Source organism: Polypterus senegalus, chromosome 11 (genome assembly GCF_016835505.1).
Source record: "Polypterus senegalus isolate Bchr_013 chromosome 11, ASM1683550v1, whole genome shotgun sequence".
Lineage (NCBI taxonomy): Eukaryota > Metazoa > Chordata > Cladistia > Polypteriformes > Polypteridae > Polypterus > Polypterus senegalus.
The window spans coordinates 8,810,313-8,829,398 of record NC_053164.1 but is presented as its reverse complement, the minus strand read 5'-3'; the positions used below and the strand labels follow the sequence as shown (position 1 = coordinate 8,829,398).

The following is a 19,086-nucleotide window of genomic DNA, read 5'->3' as shown; positions in this document are numbered from 1 at the left end:
GGGGGTTGCGTTCCAGATGCGTTCCACCTATGTTTGTATGTTTATTTTTATATATTTTAAGCCCTTAGAAACTCTCCCACACTGTTTATAAATATTCTCCACACAGTTATACAGTAAACCCTCGTTTATCGCTGTTAATCCGTTCCAGACTCGACTGCGATAAATGAATTTCCATGAAGTAGGATTCTTTATTTATAAATCTAATATTTTCATAGAGCATACAAAACTGGTTTACGACCTTCTAAATACGTTTTTTTAACATTATTAGAGCCCTCTAGAGATGAAACACCCTTTAGTCAAGGGTTTAAACTGTGCTCCATGACAAGACAGAGATGACAGTTCTTTCTCACAATTAAAAGAATGCAAACATATCTTCAAAAGAGCGCCGCCAGGAGCAGAGAATGTCAGAGAGCGAGAGAGAAGTAAACAATCAAAAATTAATAGGTGCTGTTGGGCTTTTAAGTTTGCGAAGCACCGCGATAAAGCGGTCGCAATGAAGGGATCCATGTGAAGATAGTCTTTCAGCATTTTTTAGAGGAGCGTCCGTATCTTCTAATCAAACAGCCCCTCTGCTCACACCCCCTCCGTCAGTAGCAGAGAATGTCAGAGATTGAGAGAGACAAAGAAAAGCAAACAATCAAAAATCAATACGGGCTGATAGAACTTTTAAGTGTGCGAAGCACCGCGCGGGAAGCATATCGTACATCATTGAGGAGTTTTATTTAATACATAATACGTGCTCTGATTGGGTAGCTTCTCAGCCATCCGCCAATAGCGTCCCTTGTATGAAATCAACTGGGCAAACAAACTGAGGAAGCGTGTAGCATAAAATAAAAGACCCATTGTCCGCAGAAAGCCGCGAAACGGCGAAAAATTCGTGATATATATTTAGATATGCTTACATTTAAAATCCGCGATAGAGTGAAGCCGCAAAAGTCGAAGCGCAATATGGAGAGGGATCACTGTATATACATATATATACACATATATATACATATATATATATATACATATATATATACACATATACATACATATATATATACATATATATATATATATATATATATATATATATATATATATATATATATATACATATATATATATATACATATATATATACATATATACATATATATATATATATATATATATATATATATACATATATATATATATACACACACACACATATATATATATACACACACACGTGTATACATATATACATATATATATATACATATATATACACACACACACACATATATATACACACACACACATACATATATATATACATATATATATATACATATATATATATACACATATATATATATATATATACATACATATACATATACATACATATATATATATATATATATATATACACACACACAGTATAGAGATCGAGAGATAGATAGAGAGATATATAGATATAGATATATATAAAAACCAGACAACAGGGCGTCACATTTACTGGTTGGTAGACACCGATGTCATCGAGGGAGGAAAGATGTTGGACATAGATGGTTGGAGAGATGGATGGCACTTTACTTGTCCACAAGCCCTTCAAATAAGCAGACAGACACACACACACTTTGCTATGAATACATACCAGAATGACTAAAAAAGAAAATTAAAATGAAAGTAAACTTCTGACTTGGCAGTCCCAGTGTCTTGACATTTCTTGACATATACATATATAATATAAAAAAAATATAAAATATATAATCTGTTGGCTGAGCGTCCAAAGATATATCTTTATATATTAAAATCCAACGTCTGTCTGTCTGCTTTTCATGAGAGAACTACTTAACGGATTTAGATTGGGTTTTTTTTCTATCATTTGCTTGAACATTCTGGGTGATTTTGCGACTTCTGTCATTTCGCTAAATATCATAGTTCACTTGCGGGACTGAATTTGTTTGTGTGAATCCGACAGACAGGTGGAGGGTGAGGTGGGACCTCAAGAGTAGGGAGCCGGGCAAAGCCTGCCTCATTCACTCACCAGCCTCTGTTCGAGTCGCTGTATCTCTCGCCATGTGTTGGAGTGCACTTTTACTCCGCTTTGCTAGTGATACCGGTTTGTTCAGCAGACATCATCTAGAGATTGTTAAGGAGTAACGTTTGATGTTTTTGAGAGAGAGAGAGATCACAACTACGTGTGTTTTAGAGGGTAGCTGCTCATTGGCAGAGATATCACAGCTACATGCTCTTCTCCCCACGTGGGGGACTCTCTCCCGTTAGAGCTGAACACGATCAGATACAGTGCCAACGTTTGACGTTGGGGCGTACCTATCTTCCGATAGGCCAGACATATCTTGCCAAATTTTTTCATTTTTGGCAAAAAGATCACAGCTACATTCTCGTCCCAGATAGCAAAACCAAAAATATGGTATATGAAGAGGCCCTCGGATACAAAAGCTATGAATATAAATTTTTCTCAATAAAATTACTACTTTTTTTGTAAATTAATTTTTAAAAAGTTTGTCACGTTTTACTACTACGCAGGCGGAGGACACCTAGTAAATATAAAATATATTTGTTGGCCGCGTGTCCTCAGTGTTAGTGTGTCACAGGGAAGATGTACAGAATTGTTCATAATGGTACCCCATTTTGTCTTCATTATCTTCTCCTCTACAGTACTACCTCCAGGAGAGCCCCATAACTGATCCTGTCTTTTACTTAGCCGCTTGGTGCGGCAAAAGTCAATAAAGCAGTACACAAGAAACTTAATACTGTCACACACGTGCGAGTAGGAGGCAGCTAAAGGGCTCAAGCAATTGTAATACAACCGCAGACCAAGGGGGGGTGGCAGGTTGCACTGAATGTTTTTCTCAGTTCCTTGCAAACCCTTCCCAGGAAATCCTGCCAAGCTTAATCTTTGATGATGTCACTTCTGGTTCTGGTGCATTGGAGGATGTCACTTTCATTTCCGGACTTAATGACGTCATTTCCTGTTCCAACCCCCAGGATGATGTCACTTCCTATACGGGCTTTTAAAACCACCATTTTGCCTTTGTTTAAGTTCTGCTTTGGACCCAGTGTGGTGAACAACTCTGTGAGAGAATACATTCATTTATTTATACTCGTGCGGATCGCCAAGGAAAGAGAGGCAGCGGTTTAGCAAACATTTACTCGAGCCGGTTAAAGTGTAAAGATGTCCATTTTAATAAATTCAAGTCTTTTGAGTATCTCGCCGTTATTATTCATGGAGATTCTCACTTTCTTGTATTATCCGTGTATAGACCTCCTAAATACAATGTGTCTTTCTTTGAGGAATTCCAAGACTTGGTGTCAATTATAATTAAGAACTATGACGCACTCCTAATAGTTGATGACTAACTTTCATATTGCTAAACTGTGTGACCCAAAAGTAAAAGAATTCATGAACCTCCTGGACTCTTGATTTGAGACAGCTCGTTAAACACATAAAGCAGGTCATACATTAGACTTAGTAATTACCAAAGGACTAAAAATTGATGTGAAGCAGATCACTGATATTGGCCTATCAGACCATTTTGTTTTACTATTCAATACAGAAAAAATGATAGAAAACATTCACGAGAAACATATTGTTAAAAAACACTTCTTTGATACATCAGCAGCTTCAAAATTTTAATTAAAAACATTCTAAGCAACCAGTCCATTTGAAGTGCTAACTACAATAGCGAGGATAATGTAAATAGTAAAGTGGAAAAATTTAATACTAAAGTGAGAGCTGCTGTTGAGAGTCGCACCTGAAGAGACAGTTAAAAACTCTCCTAGCATTGTTATACCACGGAAGACCCAAAGAGTGTCTGATTTAAAGAGAACATGCCGTAGTGCTGAGCATAAATGGAAAAAAACTAAACTAACTATCCACTATGAGATATTGAAGGTTAAAATAATAGAATACAACAACACTGTCCGTCTTAAGAGGTGCTGCTATTTCTCTAGAATTATAAATAACAATGCTAGTAATCCCAGTCTTATTCTCTACGACTGATCGTTTGCTAAGCCGGGTCACTCAATGGAATGCCTCTAAATACTTACAGTGACACTTGTGTGGCTATTGCTGTATTTTTCAATCAAAAAATAAATGATATTAGAAATAACATAGTACATCTCCCCAACACTGCACAGCCTCCTAAGCCCCAGTACTCCGTCACAAACAAATTAAATTCTTTCACCAGGATAGATTTACCCAATTTATATAAAATAATTTCTCAACTTAAAACCTGCATACTTGACCCAATACCAACAAGTTTTTTCAAAGTAGTATCGGGCGTGCTAATTGATAATGTTCTTGACATTGTAAACTCGTCAGGATACGGGGGTCTTCCCAGACTGTCTTAAGACTGCTGTAGTTAAACCCCTACTCAAGAAAAATAATCTCGACTCTTCTGTTTTTGAACATTTTAGACCCATTTCTAACCTGCCTTTCTTAAGTAAAATCCTAGAGAAGGCAGCCATTATGCAGTTAAATGACCACCTCAATAAACCTAAACCCTAAGTTTCAGTCGGGTTTTAGAACAAATCACAGCACAGAAACGGCACTCGTTAAAGTAGTCAATGACTTGCGGATAAATGCAGACAGAGGCCATTTATCTGTTCTCATCCTCTTAGATCTGAGTGCTGCATTAGATACCATTGATCACAATATTCTTAGAAATCGCCATAGTCAATGGGTGGGCCTCTCTGGCAGGGTCTTAAATTGGTTTGAATCCTACCTGGCAGGCAGAAAATTCTTTGTTAGTTGTGGTAATTATACTTTAAAGACCCCTGATATCCTATATGGTGTTCCATAAGGCTCTATCCTGGGTCCGCTGCTCTTTTCGATCTACATGCTTCCGTTAGGTCAGATTATCTCAGGGCATAACGTGAACTAGCACAGCTATGCTGGCGGCACACAACTGTATTTATCAATAGCACCTGATGACCCCGACACTGTTATTTCACTAACACAATGCCTGGCTTGTGTTTCTGAGTGGATGAATAGTAATTTTCTCAAGCTAAATAATGAAAAAAAGAGAAATTTTAGTGATAGGCAATAATGGATATAATGAGGTTATTAGAAATAAACTTGACGCATTAGGTTTAAAAGTCAAGACAGAGGTAAAGAATTTAGCGGTAACTGTTGACTGACTTTTTCTGGTTTTCTGTGGTGGCGATCTACGCCAACACCATCTGATCAAAGCACCGTGATGTCCCTGCATTAACGGATTAAAGGCCAGAAGTCCACATGACTGTCACCATCAAGTCCTTCCAAGAGAACCCTGAATACAATGAGGGCTGATCATTGATGTCAAGTAGAATGCCCAGAGGGGGCCGTGTGGTCTCGTGGCCTTGGAAACCCTGCAGATTTTATTTTTTCTCCAGCCATCTGGAGTTTTTGTTTTTTTTTTTTGTTTTTTCTGTCCTCTCTGGCCATCAGACCTTACTTTTATCCTATGCTAATTAGTGTTCTCGGATTTTAATTCTTACTTTGTCTCTTTTCTCTTTCTTCATCATGTAAAGCACTTTGAGCTACATTGTTTATATGAAAATGTGCTATAAAAATAAAATGTTATTTATTTATTGTAGCCAGGACATATTATATGAGTGGCTGCCCCAAACGTTTATGATGTCTGGTGTATTATTGCATCACAATGCATATAATGAAACTCAAAAATAAGTACAAACAGAAATCAAAAATGAAATGAAAAAATGTCTTAATTCTGATGTTTCTTTGAGGTGTAGCTACTCAAACTGTGAAATTTTGAAAAATTCCTTTGCAAATATTTTACATTGTATGCAAATATACCAGCTTTAAGACTTTGCATAGAAAAGGTGTATATACACATCTATATGCTGCTGAATATACTGAGAAGTATTGAACACAATGGTTCAAAATAACCACAAAATCAATTTAAGTCCACATTCCCCAGTCCCGTCCCTGAATTTAACAAAGCATAAGACATCGACATTATGATAGGAAGTAGCGCTGCACTTACCCTGCGGGGTAGGCTACCAGGCCGGTGGTGGGATCACAGGCGAGTCCACTGCTGCTAGATGCTGTGACACCAAGAACCTTCTCCAATGTAACCTATGAAATAAAAAGATGAAGCCTATTAGCCCCAAGGAGAGCCGTTATCCTCAAGTACTATGAATCAAATTAAAAGAAGTGAGCATTTAACAAGTTAGCATTTGCTCCTCTGCATCGAAAGGAGTCAGATGAGGTGGCTCGGGCATCTGATGCCTCCCTGGTAAGGTGTTCCGGGCACGTCTCACCGGGAGGAGGCCCCGGGGAAGACCCAGGACACGCTGGAGGGACTGTGTCTCCCGGCTGTCCTGGGAACGCCTTGGGATTCCCCTGCAAGGGCTAGAAGTGGTGGCCGGGGAGAGGGAAGTCTGGGTATCTCTGCTCAAGCTGCTGCCCCCGCGACCCGATCTCGGATAAGCAGAAGAGGACGGACGGATGGATGGAGCATTTAACATCATCACTAAAATCAGTTAATCCAATTCTACCAAACCTCACAATCTTTTCTTTATATATAATACGCTACCGTGGCTGTTCGTTTGTCTGTCCAGGTTTTTAAATCACTTGTAGCTCGCAAACCGTTTGATCGATTGTCCTGAAATTTGGTATACATATACTACGTGACATCTACTATCCGCTTTCAGGGTGATGATTGACCCCTTTATGTTTTTTATTTTATTGTAGAATCAACTCTTGGCTGTGGCCAGCAGGGCGGCCGTGTGGGACATCCCTACCACCTTCACTGTCACTTCCCCTACCTCTTCATATTTTCATTCACTCTTGAGGCCGATTGAAGAGTTAAGTGTCCACTTTAGTGAAAAATGAAGGAAAACGTACTAAGTAACTGCAACAGAAACGCTGACTTAATCAGTTTTAACGTGAAAAGATGTCGACGAAAGAAGAAAAGAAGCGGGCCGCTAGGGTGGAGAAAAGAAGAGCTGCTCAGGAAGGAACAAGGGCATCAACCTCTGAGCAAATGAATGGTAAACGTTAGGGATGCACCGAAATTTCGGCCGCCGAAAATTTTCGGCCGAAATAGCATTATCGGTTTCGGCCGAAACGTAAGAAAACGCCGAAAATAAAAACCGAAATTGTCGCCACGCCTCTCCCATCCTCCCGTCTCGTTCGCTGTCATTACGCATCAAACACGGAGTATGTCGGCGGTTTGGAAGCACTTCAAAGTTTCAGATGAGGACAGCAAAGTTGCAATATGAAACATTTGCTCTGGAAAAGTTTCAAGAGGGGGTTCAACAGCAAAGACATTTTCGACTACAGGTTTAATACACCACCTTAAGTCAAGACACGCAATTGAATTTGAGGAATACCGTCAAACAACGTTGGTTAAAACTAAGCCACATTTTTCTAAAAATTAAGAAATTTGCAAATGACAGTGCTAAAGCACGTGACATAGCAGAGAAAGTAATGGAATTCATTGCTTTAGATGACCAGCCGTTTTCAGTCGTGGCCACTCGCTGGAACAGTACATACTATATGTTGCAAGGATTACTTGAACAGAAGCGGGTTTTAGCTGCATACATGACAGATCACGACCTGTCAGCAACTTTGAGTGCACATCAGTGGATGTTGGTGGAAAACATTGTCTCTCTTCTCCCCGTTCGAACAGTTAACCAAAATAAGCTCAGCTCAAGCGCCTGTTGCTGAAGTTATTCCACTGATCGCAGCACTGAAGCCTGCTTGGAAAAGAGGCGAAACAGATCATGGCGTAAAAACAGCTAAAAAAACTCTACTGGAGGCTGTTAACAAACGCTTCCAAGACATTGAGTCCAACCCTCTTTACGGCATTGCAACAATATTAGATCCACGCTTTAAAGACCATTACTTTGACGATGAGAAAAGGCAGGATGTACGCGAAATGGTGCAAACAGAGCATACGGCTCTTTAAACCTCTGGTGAAGCACAAGCCGCGACGGGGAGAACAGAGCAAACTGTGCCTGAGAAACGGTCACGCATAAGTGATGAGGCGACATTCCTTCGCTTGATATGTTTGACTAAATTTTACAGGAAAGCGCCCCAACCCACAGCGGTGTAAGAGCAAGCGCAGCCTCACAAGAAGTAGCAACCTATCTAGCTGAACTACCCATTGGCAGAAGTGACAATCCACTTGACTACTGGCGCGAACAAAGATCACTTTCCTTTGCTTGCATGGACTGCGCGCAAGTACTTATCTGCCCCAAGCACCAGCACAGACAGTGAGAGATTATTCAGTGCAGCATCTCATGTTCTTGATGAGAACAGAAATCGTCTCTCCAGCCAGAAAGCTGAACAACTTTTGTTCATAAAGAGAAATCTGCCACTTTTGCTAAAATAAAAGCAGGATAATTTGATGTTGTTTACAGTTAAAGGTTTGATTTATTTATTCTGTTATTGCAATGTTGTTTTGCACAGTAATTTAAAATTGAAGTAAAACGTTTAATGCAGGTAAAATTTTGCACAATTCGTAAAGGCACTAAAAGCTAGCACAGACTGAGTGATTTTATTCAGTGCAGTATGTTCTTCATGAGAAGAGGAACTGTGTCTTCAGCCAGAAAACTGAAAAACTTTTGTTCATAAAGATAAACCTGCTTCTTTTGCTTAAATTAAAAGCAGACCAATTTAGTGTGTATAGTTATGTTGTTTACAGTAAGAGGTTGGATTTATTTATTTTTCTTCTGTTTGTGCACTATTGTTTGGTACAGTAATTTAAAATTGAAGTAAAAAAGCAGCTAGCATTTTTTTTTTCACAATTTTGTTACAGAGAGAAATTTTATTTAGTTTTGTTATTGTTAAACAGCCTTATTACTGTTATTTATTATCAATAAAAGTTTGATTGCTTAATTTGTAGTTTTTTTAATACAAACAAAAAGAAAATATTTTAAACAGGTTTTTTAATGAAGCCATTTTCGGTTTCGGTATCGGTTTTCGGCCAAGTGCATCCAAATATTTCGGTTTCGTTTTCGGCCCAGAATTTTCATTTCGGTGCATCCCTAGTAAACGTACAGCGAAAGAGGATGAAAACGAGGAATACTCAAGTCAAGTGTATTCAGGGCACGTTATCTTGCAGTACGCCGTTACTGGTAAAAGTATAAAATGCCAAAAAATAAATAAATATATAAGCTATCTCCAATGACACAAGAATGAAACATTTAGAGCGGCTTCAATAGTCAAGGACTGTTCTCAAGGGACTGCACAAATACAAGTTTGGATGCCAAGAAGTTCCTCTCTTTAACTAAACCATTCAAAGAAATCTGTAGAGCCAAAAAACAGAACAGCACCACGCGTTTTCAAACCTTTCTTACAAGTTTCTTTATACTTACATACAGTGTCCTCCATGATGTTTGGGACAATAACACATTCGTCCAGGATTTCCCCCTCTGCTCCACAACTCAGATATTGTAGTTAAAGTGCACACTGCAGACTTTCATTTACATACACCAACACTTTTTCTACACGGCCCCCCATTTCAGGGCACCATAATGTTTGGACACAGCGTTGGCAGGTCTATTAAAGCCGTCAGTCATATTTAGAACTTCATGTATCTCTCACATGAAATGACTGCTTGAAGTCCGCCATTCACAGACATCAGCAGGTGCTGAAGGTCTTCTCTGGTGCTGCTCTGCCAAGCGTCTAATGCAACCACCTTCATCTCCTGCTTGTTTCGGGGTCTTGTCTCCTTAATTTTTCCATTCAGCATATGGAAGGCCTGCTCAGTTAGATTTAAATCAGGTGACTGGTTTGGCCATTCAAAAATGTTCCATCTTTTAGTTCTGACAAACTCCTGTGTTGCCTCAGCACTCTGTTTGGCTCTTCATCTTGTTAGAGGATGAAGTGCCGTCCACTGAGTTTAGAGAGATTTAGTGGAACTTGAGTAGGTCAGATGTTTCTACACACCTCATAATTCATTGTGCGTCTGCTGTCAGCAGTTCCTCCAATGAAGAGAAGTGTGCCAGTCAGGACCTGTGGAAGCTGTACATGCCCAAGACACAACACCCCCAAGCACCGTGTTTAACAGATGAGGTGGTTTGCTTTGGATCTTGAACAGTTCCTTTTGGTCTCCAGACTTTGCTCTTGTCATCACTCTGATGAGTTTCCTCTTTGTTTCATCTGTCCACAACACCTTTACCCAGAATTCTGCAGGCTCCTTCATAAACTGTAATCTGGTCCTCCTGTTTCTGTGGTGTTCATCTTGCATTGCTGTCTTCTGGTGATAGTCATCTCTGACATGTCCACATCGGCCCCCTGAAAACTGTGTATGATCTGTCACACAGGTGTTGGGGGCTTTTTCTTGACCAGGGGTGGGCATGTCGGGGTCCCGGAGAGTCGCAGTGGCTGCAGACCCAGTTTCTTAATGACAAGTCAATTATTGTTGAGGAATCCCTTACTGCTCAAGTGACATTTTGATGCTTCATTTAAGTGGTCTCACTTGTTCAGGTTCCCCACATTTAATAGGAATTTCAATCTTAAACTGCTGCATTTAGTGCTTTAATGGCTCCTTATTAGCAGTATGATGCAAAAGACAAAGCAGCCAGCAGTTCTCCATCTAGCTCATTTCCATTTACATCTGTGTCTGTTTGATTTCATAAAACGCGTACCAGAAAATGTGACAGACTGAAAATTAGGTTTTAGGCTTTAAATCGTTTGTATGATATCCTTGGAAAGGAAACCATCTACGATATAAGAACCTTACATTGCTATGGAAGCGTATTAGGGCCAGAGCGGGGGGGAAAAAAAAAAAAATACGGACACAGTGAAGAGAAATAAAATCTAAAATGTCGAGATTAAAGTCGACATGTTGACTTTGGTCTCGACATTTCCACTTTATTTTCTTGCCATTTATGTCGAGATTAAAGTCGACATTTCCACTCATCTTAAAATGAATGTTTAATTTACTAGATTTTCTCAAACCCCGTCATAAATTAATGTAGCACATTAAATGCTTTGTGTTAAGTGTTCCCCGACCCAGTTGTTAATCTCTACGCGCTTTTTAAGCTGACTTCCTCTTGCACTGAGAGGCGCCGGCTGCGAACGCCACACATTAACTTCATGAGGTATTAATTTATAACTAGCTTTACTTTCACAAAGATGTTTATTGTGCGGTGATTGGTTATGTGGAGAAAGAAAAAGCAAGGATAGCAACTGGGGGTTTAGTACGCGAGATAGAGACAGCACGCATGCAATAAAGAAAGCCTGCTCAGAAGAACATCCATTGAATTCCGCGTTCGTGTCTCCGACCACCAGATCACATACCCAACATTTACACGATATTCCAGTTACACCAGTGCGATACCCATTCATATATCCAGTTTTTTGGAGCCTCGTCACACCTGCCATAAAGTTCTCTACACTGAACATAGACCTCGGGACCCCTTAATGCAAGGGAGCAGCACTATAGCCACGCCACCGTGCAACCGTGCCCCCCGCCACCCAAGTTTAATACATGCTTTAATGTATTTCATCGTGAAAAAGCATTTATCTTAGTATTCTGAATGTTCATAGAGTAGGAATATCATGAAGTCGGCAATTGCTGCCGGTGCCTCTCAGTGCAAGTGGAAGTCAGTTTAAGAAGTGCGTAGAGATTAACAACTGGGTCGGTGAACACTTAACACAAAGCATTTAATGTGCTACATTAATTTATGACAGGGTTTGAGAAAATCTAGCAAATGAAAACATTCATTTTAAGATGAAGTTTAGTTTGCGACATTCTATTGACAAAATAAACTACGAGAATAAAGTGGAAATGTCGAGAATAAAGTCAACATGTCGACTTTAATCTCAATGTAAATGTCGAGAATAAAGTAAATATATCGACTTTAATCTCGACATTTAGATTTTTTTCCTTCACTGTGTCCATATTTTCTTTTTCCCCATCGTGGCCCTAACACGCTTCCGTACATTGCAGACTAACAAGCCATAAAATTAAATAAGGTCTGAGATTGGCAATGATTGGTTTCTAATTAAGCAATTCAGTTGGAATAAAAACCTGCAGCCGGTGCGGCTCTCCAGGACCGACATTGCCCACCTCTGTTCTTGACCGTAGTGAGGATTCTTCTGTCCTCGGTAGTGGAGGTCTTCCTTGGCCTACTAGTTCCTTTGTGATTACTGCGCTCACCAGTGTGTTCTTTCTTCCTCATAATATTCGTGACAGTTGATTTCAGTCATCCTAAGGTTTTATCGATGATGTCTCTAATGCTTTTCTTCTTGTTTTTCAGTCACATAAACGGCTGCTTTGACTTTCATTGGCACATCTCATGTCCTCATGCTGAACAATGGCAACATCAGACTCCAAAGGGGAGAAGCAAGCCGAGGTGTCTAATGAAGCAATGAAACCCACCTGAGGAATCACAAACACCTGTGACGCCAACTGTCCCAGACATTATGGTACCCTGAAAAGGGGGGGTCGGGCAGGGCTAGTACAGAAAACGTGTTGAGTGACCAAAATGTCTGCAAATTCCCTTAAATGAAAGTCTGAAATGTGCACTTTAATCACAATGTCCAAATTATTTGATTTGTATTTTTAAACTGTGGAGCAGAGGGGGAAATCCAGGAAAAATGTGTCCTTGTCCCAAACATTACGAGAGGCACTGAACTGGTGCTGGGTGGTATGACCAAAATTCTATATCATGGTATTTTTCAAGATTATCGGTATTCGACGATATTTTTTACCCATGCAAGAGTGGATGTTAACCCCATTTTCAACTGAAATTACTGCAATAGACTGGCTAAGAATAACCTCTTCCACTGTCACGAGAATTGTACAAAAAAATAAATAAAATAAAATTTAATGTGCACGTACATGTTAATACAGGTTGGCATGGCCCCATAAAGTGATAGTTTTCATGGGGGTGGCACTAATGAAGAGAGGGAATCACATCGCCTAACAGTTGCAGTCAAAATATAGAAGCTTTTTATTGAACAGATTTTGCAAACAACTTGAACTATAATTTTCACAGCATAATTTCAACCATCCAAACAGGCATGTAGACTTAGTAAAAAATCCAGAGGTGCTCGTCAAAGGTTGTACTGCACTGAACAGATCTTAGAAAAGGAATAAAAAGTAAATACGTTTTGTAAACCAACTCCACTTTCTGTTCATGTTAACAATCTCCGTCCACTGACACGTTAGCTATATGAACTGTAATGGCCGTTGGTTATCTCGATCCACCGCTTGCTTTTTTATTTTTTTTTTTTTTCCCCATCGTAGGCAGTACCTCTAGCAAAACGCATCTACAAGTGACGTCCGACTCGAATGTCCTCCATTTACTCGAGGACGTGGAGGATGGCAATCTTAGTTAGTGTCTCCTGAAGAGGCATCAGCTTTCTTGGAAATGTGTTCTTTTGAAATTGTGGCATATTAAATAACTAAATATCGTAATATACCAGAAAAGGCGATATCCCTCCCATCGTGATTACGGTGGTACAAGAATCACATGAGAAAAAATATCTTTTAGCTTACATTTACTGACGGTTAACGCGGTTACAGACGGGTGGCATATGGACAGACTTTATCCAGGTGGGAAATCTGGATCAACACAGGCTGCCATTTCTCGTCCCCACGCTGGGAGGTTTTTCAAACTTTGTCGACACAGCCTCAAAGGGTCTGGCTGCTGTCCAAGCCTTTATACTGTTCTTCTTCAACTTGCTGGTCCTTTCTGTCTCCAGACAAGGGCTGAATTCCTCCTCCACAAAATACAGAAATATCATAGTGCTTACATGGCGGTTCTCATTCTCCCAATAAGGAAAGAAGATTTTGTGCTGACAGAGGACAGAAATACCTTATCCTGTGTTTAAGGTGACTATATAAGCCTCCAGTTGTCTTTGGCTATCTAATCCAATGCCTGACTAGCACCTCTAACTGCTGAGCCCCTGTGTGCCAAATTTAACATGCACATGTGAATAAAACTCATAACAGTATTGTCCAGATATACTGACATAAAGAAAAATGCAGTATAACAGTTTGTTCCACACATTCAGGGTACACCAAAGCATGTTTGCAGCTAAGGTGGTGCAGCAGATTGCTCATGTCGACAACTTTAGCAATAAATAGTTGTTTGGTCCACATGCGACCTTTTAAAACCAAAGTATCTCCAGACAACAGACACGGCCTTTTTCTTTGGCTCTCCTCATTCGGTTTCTGTGTCATCATGTTTAACTTTATCGTCTGCTACAGCTTCAGTTTCAGAATGTTCTCTGTCCATTTTCACCGCTCAGTACCTCCAATAACATGACCATCATCATCATATTCTTCCATGAGAACCCTGAATACAAGGACTGATTGTGAGGTTATTGATGTCAAAAAATTTAAAAAAAAAAAAAAAAATGTGCAAAAGATCACCGACAACACTGCTATCGTGGGCTGCATCAGGAGTGGGTAGGAGGAGGAGTATAGGAACCAAATTGTGCGACTCAAACCACCTACACCTTAACACCAGCAAAACCAAGGAGCTGGTGGTGGATTTTAGGAGGCCCAGGCCCCTCATGGACCCTGTGATCATCAGAGGTGACTGTGCAGAGGGTGCAGACCTTTAAATACTGGGAGTGCAGCTGGATGATAAATTAGACTGGACTGCCAATACTGATGATCTGTGCAAGAGAAGACAGAGCCGACTATACTTCCTTAGAAGGCTGGCGTCCTTCAACATCTGCAATAAGATGCTGCAGATGTTCTATCAGACGGTTGTGGCGAGCGCCCTCTTCTATGCGGTGGTGTGATAGGGAGGCAGCATAAAGAAGAGGGACGCCTCACGCCTGGACAAACTGGTGAGGAATGCAGGCTGGACAGTTTGACATCCGTGGCAGAGCGACGGGCGCTGAGCAGACTCCTGTCAATCATGGAGAATCCACTGCATCCACTGAACAGGATCATCTCCAGACAGAGGAGCAGCTTCAGGTACAGACTGCTGTCACCATCCTGCTCCACTGACAGACTGAGGAGACCTCACACTATGTGACTCTTCAGTTCCACCCGAGGGGGTAAACATTAACATTATACAAAGTTATTTTCTGTTATAATTTAATTTAATATTGTTCTTTATCAGTGTGCTGCTGCTGGATTATGTGAATTTCCCCTTGGGGATTAATAAAGTGTCTATCTATCTAGAATGCCTAGAGGAGTCTGGGTGGTCTCGTGGCCTCAGAACCCCTGCAGATTTTATTTTTTTCTCCAGCTGTCTGGATTTTGTTTGTTCTTTCTGTCCTCCCTGGCCATCAGATCTTACTTTTACTCTATTTTAATTAGTGTTCCCTCATTCTATTTTCTTATTTATTTTGTTCATGTGAAGCACTTTGAGCTCCATCACTTGTATGAAAATGTGCAATAGAAATAAATGTAACACATGTACTCCATTGCATGTGTGTTTAGCGGTGTAGCAGTGAAAAAGCCCCCCCTTAAAGTTTCCCACTGTGCCACAATCCGATCATCGTTTAGACAATTTAAGCCGGTGTTGTGGTATAAGAAAAATCCATGTCATATAACAAAAATAAAAAACGGTTTTCGCCATGAACCGGTATACCGCCCAGCACTACACTGAACTCTTGTGAGAGTTTAATCCAAAACAAAACAAAAAAAAATTCAAAAACAAAAATCACAGAAACCATATAAGCACCAAGCTTGAGGTCATTTTTTTTTTTAACTATTCCCTAAACATTCCTTACTTTTGATGGGTTGGCAGCAGTTGCCCACTACCAAAGGTCAGGTTAACCTGACAAAACCACAGTTTTGTTTTAAAATGGCAGGTCAGAGATGTTGGGCTCTCCTTAGTGCCAATTAAGACGAGGACGTCATGTGGAATTCACCATTTGTTCCAATGTTCACACAACTTTCAGCCTGTGGGTTTCATTTCCCTCCTGTGACTGGCAACAGTAAGCACAAGATATGGCCGAGCGTGTGCCCTGAACTGGAGCATTTCTCCTTTTTCGTAATCAGATTTGTGCCTCAGGGTTTTTTTTTTTAAGGTACAACAGACAAATAGACAGCGGCTCTCCCACCACTCCAAATAGCAGTCCACACACGGGTGGGTGTCAATGACCTAGAAAATGGTGTGAAGCCTTTGTTGTTTGTACCCGTGTGTTAATTCACCAAATGGCAGCTATTGGCAGACGAGACCATCCTGTAATATTATGGAGTAAAACCTTTGAAGGAACACTGACACACATCCATCCGACCCACTATATTCTAACATGGGGTCATGGGGGTCTGCGGGAGCCAACACAGGGCGCAAGGCAGGAATAAATCCACACAACTAAACAAAACTAAAATAAAGGGGAATTTTCATTTGAAGATGAACTATAACAATTTATATTTTGAACATGAAGCATTACAGCGGATTTAAAAAAAAAAAAAAGTCAGAGTTAAACACACCAATTGCCTTCTTTATAACGTGATGACTCACGACAACGGCTACTTCACTGTGAGAACAGCACCTCGACCACCACTTTAACCACAAATCACACAAGTGCTGACAAACAGAGCAGGCCTTTGCTTTGCAGAATTGACACTGGTGAATGGCACGGGCCTTTAAATAAAAATAAAGAAAAGAGGACTCAAACAATGTCAAGCATTTCTCTTTAAAATAAACAGATAAAGCTTTTAAGAGGAATGAGTTTGAAATGGGAAGGCAAAACTAAACTGATGACTAAGCAGAGGACAACTTTTTTTTTTCCCCCTGAGGAAAATAAATATCTGGCACACAAGAATGTCGCTCCCAAAAGGACTATGAAGCTAAAAACAATAGCAAACCCAAAAATACAAAATATATAAAAACTCGGGATTTAACTTTGAAAAAGTGGTGGTCTCTTATCCTTTCCATCTGTTTTCCTGCTTATGCTCTGAAACACTCAAAGGCTGCAGATGGCAGTTTGGAATTCTATGCAACACATTTAGTGACTTGCATCACACACACACACACACTATGATTTTATACACACACACACACAGTGGGTACGGAAAGTATTCAGACCCCCTTCACTTTTTCACTCTGTTATATTGCAGCCATTTGCTAAAATCATTTAAATTAATTTTTTCCCTCATTAATGTACACACAGCACCCCATATTGACAGACAAAAAGAAGAATTTTTGAAATTGTTGCAGATTTATTAAAAAAGAAAAACTGAAATCTCACCTGGTCCTAAGTATTCAGCCCCTTTGCTGTGACACTCCTATATTTAACTCCGGTGCTTTCCACTTCTTTTGCTCATCCTTAAGATCTCCTTCATTTGAGTCCAGCTGTGTTTGATTCTACTGATTGGACTTGATTAGGAAAGCCACACACCTATCTGTCTATCTAAGACCTTACAGCTCACAATGCATGTCAGAGCAAATGAGAATCATGAGGTCAAAGGAACTGCCTGAAGAGCTCAGAGACAGAATTGTGGCAAGGCACAGATCTGGCCAAGGTTACAAAACAATTTCTGCTGCACTTAAGGTTCCCAGGAGCACAGTGGCCTCCATAATCCTTAAATGGAAGACGTTTGGGGCGACCAGAACCCTTACTAGAGCTGGCCGTCCGGCCAAGCTGAGCTACCGGGGGAGAAGAGCCTTGGTGAGAGAGGTAAAGAAGAACCCAAAGATCACGTTTGGCTGAGCTCCAGAGATGCAGTCAGGAGATGGGAGAAAGTTGTAGAAAGTCAACCATCACTGCAGCCCTCCACCAGTCAGGGCTTTATGGCAAAGTGGCCTGTCAGAAGCCTCTCCTAAGTGCAAGACACATGACAGCCTGCATGGAGTTTGGACTCTGAAATGGTGAGAAATAAGATTCTCTGGTCTGATGAGACCAAGATAGAACTTTTTGGCCTTAATTCTAAGCGGTATGTGTGGAGGCAACCAGGCACTGCTCATCACTTGTCCAATACAGTCCCCACAGTGAAGCATGGCGGTGGTAGCATCAAGCTGTAGGGGTGTTTTTCAGCTGCCGGGACAGGACGACTGGTTGCAATCGAGGGAAAGATGAATACGGCCAAGTACAGTGATATCCTGGACAAAAACCTTCTCCAGAGTGCCAAGGACCTCAGACTGGGCCGAAAGTTTACCTTCCAACAAGACAATGACCCTAAGCACACAGCTAAAATAACGAAGGAGTGCCTTCACAACAACTCTGTGACTGTTCTTGAATGGCCCAGCCAGAGCCCTGACTTAAACCCAATTGAGCATCTCTGGAGAGACCTAAAATGGCCGTCCACCAACGTTTACCATCCAACCTGACAGAACTGGAGAGGATCTGCAAGGAAGAATGGCAGAGGATCCCTAAATCCAGGTGTGAAAAACTTGTTGCATCTTTCCCAAGAAGACTCCTGGCTGTATGAGTTCAAAAGGGGGCTTCTACTAAATACTGAGCAAAGGGTCTGAATACTTAGGACCAGGTGAGATTTCAGTTTTTCTTTTTTAATAAATCTGCAACAATTTCAAAAATTATTTTTTTGTCTGTCAATATGGGGTGCTGTGTGCACATTAATGAGGAAAACAATTAATTTAAACTAGCCAACCCGCGGCGTACCATACGCCGCATAATCAGGCCGGTTTTTTTTAATGAATTTTAAGCACAGGGAGAAAATTAACATTTGAAAAATCGGTAATGTAATAAATCGGCAAGAAAAGCAACATTGTAACAATGCACGGAACAAACCAACACACAATCGTCCGTGACGTGGGGGGGTAGGGTGAGTAGAAAGTGCAGGAGCATCCAAGAAGACGCATGTTTGTCGCGACGCAATCAGTGGGAGCGTCAGGGCCGATCCTGGGTAGACGGCCGCCTTTGTGCGAATGTGGTTTCGCCGCCCTACGTACCTATTTTCTATTATGATATGACGGATATTACTATTACATGTACTACTTCAAACAGGATTAAGACGGTGTTAGGGTTAGAGTCGGGATGTATAAATAAAATTTAATTTCAAACGATTAATTTTATAGAAAAAAACAGCCTAGATTAGAAAGCCGGTTTATTTAATCGTTCTAAGCGACAGGCAGCTCTGCACACAGTGACAGTCAATTCAGAGATCGCCGCAGCCCCGCTGTCTTTTGCCGCTTGTCTTGACTCGCAATCCCATTGAGGAACGTACGCGTCTCACATGAAATCTATCG

The 19,086-nt window shown here is 40.6% G+C and overlaps 1 protein-coding gene across 1 annotated transcript in view; it reads right to left on the bottom strand.

Moving 5' to 3' along the window:
* Window positions 1-10,313, bottom strand: part of wdr62 (WD repeat domain 62) — a 188,952-nt gene extending 178,639 nt beyond the window's left edge. The window contains exons 1-2 of the mRNA XM_039770094.1: window positions 10,134-10,313; window positions 5,988-6,079 (exon numbers count right to left, since the gene is read on the bottom strand). Of these exons, the coding sequence (XP_039626028.1) occupies window positions 5,988-6,079; window positions 10,134-10,313 (272 nt within the window). The remainder of the gene's footprint in view (window positions 1-5,987; window positions 6,080-10,133) is intronic.
* Between the last annotated feature and the right edge of the window lie 8,773 nt (window positions 10,314-19,086).